This window comes from Saccostrea cucullata, unplaced genomic scaffold (genome assembly GCF_032062105.1).
Source record: "Saccostrea cucullata isolate Sc308-1 unplaced genomic scaffold, CSIRO_AGI_Scuc_v1 ctg3894, whole genome shotgun sequence".
Classification (NCBI taxonomy): domain Eukaryota; kingdom Metazoa; phylum Mollusca; class Bivalvia; order Ostreida; family Ostreidae; genus Saccostrea; species Saccostrea cuccullata.
In genome coordinates this window covers 36,459-44,590 of record NW_026931280.1, presented here as the reverse complement: position 1 = coordinate 44,590, position 8,132 = coordinate 36,459, and the positions used below count along the sequence as shown (strand labels likewise).

At 32.4% G+C, this 8,132-nt stretch overlaps 1 protein-coding gene across 1 annotated transcript; it reads right to left on the bottom strand.

The window, feature by feature from the left end:
* Positions 1-3,835: 3,835 nt before the first annotated feature.
* Positions 3,836-7,361, bottom strand: LOC134232069 (apolipoprotein D-like). The gene is made up of 5 exons (XM_062714038.1): positions 7,231-7,361; positions 5,573-5,703; positions 4,642-4,727; positions 4,229-4,330; positions 3,836-4,050 (listed from the first exon to the last, which is right to left on the bottom strand). Exons 1-5 carry the CDS (start codon positions 7,348-7,350, stop codon positions 3,872-3,874), a joined length of 618 nt encoding a protein of 205 aa, XP_062570022.1. The 5' UTR covers positions 7,351-7,361; the 3' UTR covers positions 3,836-3,871.
* Positions 7,362-8,132: the final 771 nt, after the last annotated feature.

Sequence of the window (8,132 nt, the reverse complement as noted above, 5' to 3'; positions counted from 1 at the left end):
CTAACATTTTTGAAGTTTTAAAGAACAAATGCAAACAATAAATAATTTCTTTAATTCTTGGTTAATGATGCATATATCAAGTTCAATGTTGCGTAAATTTCATGTAAGTATCTCTTCAGAATTTTAAGCAAAGTGTCAAGGAAAGGAAGTACCCTCAAAATGAAAATTCACAAAAAAAATCTCGATGGAGTATGACCCACTACTCGCTCTAATTTCACTACAAGACAATCTTTATCGTTGGATACCATGTACCACTGAATAGGAGATTTACCCATCTGCTGCCACACCTACATGTACTGTATAGATCTTTCCAAACCATTGAAATTGTGAGGAAAAGGGGGGGGGTTGAAATTTCTTTTAAAATCCCAAATGTGTTCAATGGAATTCAGATCCGGGAATTTGACAGTGTATCGTCAAACAAATGCCTATTGGTCAATATCCTTGGGTGTTTAGCACGTAAGTGTGCCGCTTTAAGGATAATTCAGACCGCTTGAGCTGATATAAGACTGTCAAGAGCACCGATTTCGTATCCTTTTCGTACGATTGAAATGGTTTGTTTCCATGTTTCTAAGATTTTTTTCAGGACACTTTAACACTTTTTTAACTTGGTGTGACGCGAAATTTTCTCCTCGCAAGAAAATCAAGGTCATTTCCGGTGTGGTAAAATTTTGTCAAAAACTTTCAAATTGTGATAAATTGGTGAAGTAAAATGAGCACAGCCTATAGAAAAATGTGTTTAAATGGGTTTTGATACTGTTTAATAAGTTTTAAAAGTAATATGAAGTACAATTAAGCACTAAAATAAAGGTGAGTAAAACGTAGTGCAAAGATGGTCCAGATATCAACATTCTTACACAAAACACGTGCTGCAAAGTACAAATTTTTTGTTTCATCTGAAAGTTTTCAGGTGATATTGAATTTTCTTTCACAATTGTTGAGTGTTGTAGAAAATATCATGTCTTTTTAGATAATTACATTTACTAAAGTGAACACTTTTTTGTCCACTGAAAGTACCGAAATCTCATCAAAATAAGTTGTTTGGTTGTTGTTTAACGTTCCTCTCGAAAATGTTTAACTCAAATCTAGACGCAAGCACTTGCCGGTGAAGATCTGCAAATCTATATATATGCACGGCACTCAGCGCCATTGAGCAGCGAGGGATTTTTTTCTGTGCTTACACCTGCTGCGACACGGGAATTCGTTTTATACGCTATGATCCAAAAGACTGGTCTCAACGTTCTGAAAGGATTCGAAACCGTGACGTAAGGAACAGTTTCTTACTCCACGACTATAGAGCAGACACTCCAATCACTGTACCCCGCGGCCGACTATTCATACTGTAATTCTAATTAAATTCATCATCTGATTCCATTCAGTAACTAATTTATATGATGAACGTTCTTAAAACTTAGGAAGTAGGGTACATGCCATGGAATAAAATGATGGTAGGTTTAGACTTTAGGAAATAAAAAAAAAACCATTAAAAATACGACAAAGAACACAGTTTTTCAATAACGTCAAAAACAGATTATACGAGACATTATATCATTTTCTTGTCTGTATTTACAAATTACATGCAAGCACATTCCTTTATTTATTCTAGATAAGCAAAACTTTAAGCATTGGAAAAAAGATGATATCATAATCTGTGATTATAACCTAAGATTAATAATGAACATATCAATGTTATATTAAATGCATTTCCTAAAGTTTTTCCTATATAAAAAAAATATTGTACACAGTGTTCAAGATACTAACTATGGCTCTAAAATCAAGGGATAGTTTTCGTTGCTCTATGTATTGATAGGATAAATATTATAATTAAAACAATTATAACAATGTCCACAGACGAAGTAGAAACAGTAAGTACACACATGTAACTAAACCAATATTTCAAAGTCAATAGTTAATTTATACATACATGTATATTGTTACTCGTACATTTCTTTCTTTTTTGTTCTTGTTTCAGAAATCTTTGAACATTTTCTTATTAAGAACAGCAAAGTCACATTTAGTCAATTATGAAAGCATCCTCAAGCACTGTACATTCACATTTGTTCAAATCAGGACTCATGGGGGTAAGTTTGTGCAACAATGGGAGTGGAAGTTTTATTTAGGAATATACTTGTATTATTCTTTAATCTTTTTCTCAAGAACAATGAAACATATGGAGATACCGTGTAGTATTCAAGATCAAAAGTCCATAAATCAATACAAAATAGGAGCAGAGCAAACAGGGACCTCCAAAAACTCAGAGGTGCCATGAAGGAGTGAGCATCCCCTGCCGACCGGTCACACCCGCCGAGTGCTCCTCGTCATAATCGGGAAATAACGGAAAATCCGTCCTCAATTCAGTGAATAAATAATGGAATATCAATTAGTATGAAAAATGCCAGTCATCATTTGACTCAATGATAAATTTTATTTCTTGACACGGTCATTGTAGCGACCATAGATCTTACGAAATGATTACTTAAAAAGAGACTGCTGATCCTTCATCAACTTGGTTTTCAATAATTTATCTCGTTTGCGAAATTGTTCATACGTAGAACATGCTCTAAATCATCAATCAACTGATATACATAAACTCCGTATGCAGGTGATGAGAGTATATTGCTGCATGAGTAAGGGAAGTTGACGATAGAAAAGTTAAAGTCATCAGTTTATCATAGAGCTTGGTTGTTAGATTACCTTTGAAGTCTTATTCAAGTAAAAATTTCATATATGAAACAGATATGTCAGTCTCTGTCGTATTTTTTATCTCTTGTGTTTCAAGCTAACCAAGATATATCGTATCGACATAAGAATGGAAATTAACATTCAATTTGTTAATTGACAATACGTCCTCGATATATCTAAATATCGAGCTGAAGGCCACAACAACCCGATTAGGCATGGTGATATGGATGTATCCTCAAAGAGTTTAAAATAAAATTTGTTCAAATCATGATCAAAGAGGTAGGGCTGGACTGCAATGGGGAATCAAATTTTAATATAGAAATATTTAGGTAAAAATCCGACTGTGTATTTCGAATACAGTTATTTCAATTTTTATAAGTTAGAAACAGTATTCAGGAATTGTCAGCTATGCATATTTTTTTTTTCAACAATACATGTAAAGATATATACAAGATGAACTTTTAACAGTGACCCTGCAAGGGAATGTTTCACTCATTTTGTATTTTGTAGATTTTTAAACAATAATAATGTTTGAGTATATATGCAATTTACCTCTGTAACTTAATCAATATCTCAATGCAGTGAGTTTACTTTTAAAGACAATTTCAAGTGCATGTTAGCTTGTAAATTGAAACATGGTTTTTCAAGCGATAGGTACAAGGCTTTTTAAGGGAAAAAAATGCAGCCATAACTTGACCAATGCAATATAATTACATTCTAAGAATATACCTGTTAAATATTTTTTTATTCACTAAAACTTTTTTCTGCATAAATATTTTTTTTTCAAGAATACATGTAAAGATATATACAAGAAACTTTTATCAGTGACCCTGCATCTGTATTTATTTTAACATGTAATGTTTGAGTATATATGTTTTACACTTAACTTAATCAATATCTCAATACGTGCAGTGAGTCCCGCTTTTGAATACAATTTCAAATACATATATCTTGTAAACAAAAATGGTTTTTCAAGCAAAAAGTTGGTGATGTACAATGTATAATTACCTAATAATTGTTTTAAAAAAATAAAATAAATAATTTGATTTGAATTCTGTACTATTTTACACTTCATTTGTTCATTGTCGCTTGGTTCAAAAATAAGTTTTCGCAAAAAGTTGGTGATGTACAGTAGCCAATAATTGTGTTAAAAAAATAAAATAAATAATTTGATTTGAATTCTGTACTATTTTTATTTGTTCATTGTCGCTTGGTTCAAACGCTTGTAAGCGTTAATCGCAAGACACTGTCGGAAGTTCGTCCGTATGAAATTCCTCGGATTTACTCCATAAAATCTGAGAAAACTATATATCTTTAGGAGTAATCTTCTACTTGGATTTATTGGCCTTCTGCGAAGGATGAAAGCGGTTTCTGTAAAAAGAAACAAAAAAAAAAGCATCACCATTTAGATGTACACGAAACCTTCATTATTTCTTATTCCATGAATGTTGAATTCACGTAAAGTAATAATTACAAGATTATGGTTTAGAATTATCATTACAAAAGTTCAAAATGGCATATGCCTTGTGGCCATTCCCTCATAACTTACCAGATTTGAAGGGACCATTTTGATCACAGGAATATACCACAGCAAAACTGACGTAATCTGTTTTAACTACTAGGTAGTTCCCATCTGGGTCAAAGGGTTCATCTAAAGATTTATATTAAACGAAAAACATATACTGTAAAGTGAATGTCATGAGAAGACGAGTAAAGTAAGTGTTCATTGTATATTCTTATCAATTTTGTTTTAAATTGCTAACATACTATGAACATAATTTTTGGATGTAGAAAATTATGCAGATTCCCTTGATCAAAACTACTTCATGCACCTTAAATCTTCTATAAGTACGCTAGAACAAATTTCAGCGAAAAATTGCTACCTCGTAATAGCGTGAATTAATGCCATGTAGAAAAATGTACTTTGTGAATCGAAAAAAGCGACAGTATATTGATACTCACTAGGATTGAATCTGACAGAAATACGTGCAGGATCACGTGGATTTAAGGCCACGCCTACTCCCTCTATACTTGTGGCTTCTCCTGTTCTGTAATGAAAAAAAAAACTGCCAAATCCTTTCAAATATTCTAAAATTTAAAACAATTAAAAAAATCGACTGAAAGATTCCTTAAAGTAATTATGATTATATTTTTTTTAATAAGATCACATCTGAAGGAATTAAGGCCAAAATTCATCTCATCTTGAAGGAACCAGCTGTGTCTGTGAAAGAAGATGCCCCTGTATGGAAGTTCATTCTAAAGGTTCAGGTATATTAAATGAAATCAAACTTCAAGGTCAAGATCAAGAGATCAAAATGTTTGTACCTAAACAAAGGTCTTCTTTTAAAAAAAGACATTTCTGTGAAACATAAATGTCATTGCTATAACTGTAATAAAGTAAATAGTTAAACGTCAAGGTCAATTTCAATTATTTCTTTTTTTCATCACTAATGTCTGATCAAAAACGCAAACTGTCAAATGATTTCTTTGAACAGGACCCCTCTATTCACATCGACAATTTCGACTGTACTAAGATCAGGACTGAGTGTTGGGCTGAGTTAGTCATGTGCTGAAAATGTTATATACAGTCAACCTTTCAAAATCGTCTTGAATTTTGAGCAGGCAAGATTCATGCAAGTACTGTGACAATTAAAAAAAAATGCAATCTTATGTCATTGTAAATCGCATGTAATTCAGACCAATGAATTTCCATGTAAGACTGATTTGTCTTAACTTGAAATACAAGATTGCTCTTGAAGGACAAGACCTGTTCGCTCCTGTTTGATTCTTTTCATTCAAAAATGATAACGGTCGTATCTAAGAGATTGCAACAGAGTTATAATATTTAAGTTTATGTCTCCTAATTCGAGTTTCCGTCATACCCCTCTGTTACCTTATAACAATACCCCTGTTGAGGACGTGGATCGACCTGTCTCTATTTAGGCTGTATACCGGACTTGTACACGTGGTTCCCGCCGCTCCTCTTAAAAAGAAACGTTCAAATCCGAACCATGTGCCGAGATACTAAAATAAAAAAAAATGAACGCCCAACCAGTAAGATTCCGAAATGTTTATTCATTACTTGTATGAATAAATTAAATGTCTAACGACAATCTCTTAAATTGAATGCTTTCCATAGGTCATCTGTCATTAAGTATTCACGCAACATTTATAAACAACCTGGTGTTGCATGATATCTAAGAGATGTGATTAAGTAACACCTCAGACGCTTAAATAAACTTTATTAATGTCCTTGAGACATATTGAAACAAGATGTGTTTGTGAAATACTATGCACTCGGCGGCAACAAAGATCGAAAAAAGTTAATTTAGCATATAGGTCACAGTCAAGGTCAAAAGGTCATTGACATTGGTGTCATTTGAAAGAACTTGATTAGTGGAGTATGCATACTAAATATGAAGTCTCCGTCTTTCATGGTTTTAAAGTTATGGTGCAGCTTAAAGTTTGCAGAAAAAGTTATTTTTAGCATATAGGCCACAATCAAGGTCACAAGGTCATTGACCTTGGTGTCGTTTTAAAGAGCTAATTTCGTGGAGTATGCATACAAAATATGAACTCTCTATCTTTGGTTCGAAAATTGTGGCGAAGATTAAAGTTTGCAGAAAAACAGACAAACATACAGACAGGATAAAAACAATATACGCCCCAGATCTATCGATCCGGCCGAATAAAAAGTCTTTCATATTTTTTTGTGATACGCATATGCCAATTGACTTCAATTAATCTTCTTAAAAGCAATCGCTACATTAATTACACTTATCCTAATTAAGCGCTTGTGCCATTCCAATATATTGATAATTAACAAATCATTAAACCTGATAAACTGTTCACCTTATTTCAGAATCCTAGATAAATTAAAACCAACAGTTTATCAACGGTTTATTTATATATGTTCTCTAGGCTATAGATTTAAATATAATACTTTGGTGTAAATAAATTGAATTTAATCGCAAAGAAACATTTGTTAAAACACTGTAACTCTCTGAATGATGACGCCACACCGACCAGCATAGCAAAAGTCAACATTGCTTGACGACGTGCGATTTTACGAAAAAAATATCACTGCGCAGAATTCTGAAAAAAAACTGTCAATTTTTGAAGCACTTCACTGCTATCTGGTGATGTCTCTATATGAGTGAAAAATTCTCAAATTCTCGAACGGGACGTAAAACAGCAAACAATTAATCAATCAATCAATCAATCAATCAATCAATCAATCAATCAATCAATCAATCCCTTCTCTTCTCTTCTCTTCAATATTTTTCTACAGCCCCCTCCCAGTCAACTTGTTATACATAGTACCTCATGAATAATTTCTTTATTAACAGATTTGTGTTATCTTAATTATGAATTCCTTAAAAGAAATCACATCTGCAGCTACGAGAGGTTAATTATAACAAATTAAAGTGTACTCAATTAAGCAAAAATATTAAAATCTAATTTTAAATGTCTAATAGATTTAACAATTAGTAAATTGGAAAATACAGGAAGCAACTTAAAATCAAAATAAAATTTCAACTACAAACTTACGCGTCTAACATTAAACGGACGCACGGTTGGAATCCTCGGGCATCGACCTGGGCTTGTCACTTGTCCATTACCTAAAGGCAAACACAGAGCAATTCCGAAGAGAACTGTTGAGATGATCATTTCTATTGAATTCAAAATGTCTTTTCTTTTCAGACTCCTTTGGATTTATGAATATATACCTGTTCTATCGGGGCCCAATACAGGTGTTCCAATAAAAATACCTTTGTTATAAGAATGCAATTAATAATGCAGTTCATTATATTCCGGAAAAGAAATCCTTGTTTTTTTTATTATTTATGGTTCACTATTAATGTATATATTTGATATTCGGAAACTAAAAAAAGTGTAATTTATTATATTATTCAAAACAGACAACGTTTTGCTTTGTCAGATAAAAAAAATATCTGTTCAATAGTTTTTTAGCGGATGAATTGTGTTCGTGTTCGCCACATTTATTCCAAAACCTGTTTGATAAATACGCATTTAAAACAATGACATAAAAACTTTGATAAATGCATTACAGTTAAAAATTATCACTGTCGAATGTAAAACTATGGTTTGCTCATATTTGCCACAAACGTTTCATAAAGGAGTGAATGAATAATTTGCCAGGATCCAATTCTCAAACCACTTTATTTTGAAAGGACTAGAACAAAATCTGTCCCCGGAAGCAAAATTTCCCAGACGAAGATTTCTTTTTTTTTTTAATTAGTGATGTTTTGTAAAGGATATAATATTAACTTTCGATTCCTCTTCAAGATACAATGAGACGTGAAAACGTTGTGTTTATAAGCTTTCACTAGACTATTTTTTTAGTCTTGACTGTTAGCATCTTTTAATCATACATGTTATGTCTGTAATCGCCTCTTTGCTAAGATTAGACCAAACAATAAAGATTCAAA

What these genes read in the sequence shown, in the direction of transcription:
- LOC134232069 (XM_062714038.1), bottom strand. Translation starts at nt 7,350, where the DNA reads ATGATCATCTCAACAGTTCTCTTCGGAATTGCTCTGTGTTTGCCTTTA. An exon ending in GTCCGTTTAATGTTAGACGC is followed by an intron (nt 5,704 to 7,230) that starts GTAAGTTTGTAG and finishes TTTTTATTTTAG; the next exon opens with TATCTCGGCACATGGTTCGG. An exon ending in AACAGGGGTATTGTTATAAG is followed by an intron (nt 4,728 to 5,572) that starts GTAACAGAGGGG and finishes TTTTCATTACAG; the next exon opens with AACAGGAGAAGCCACAAGTA.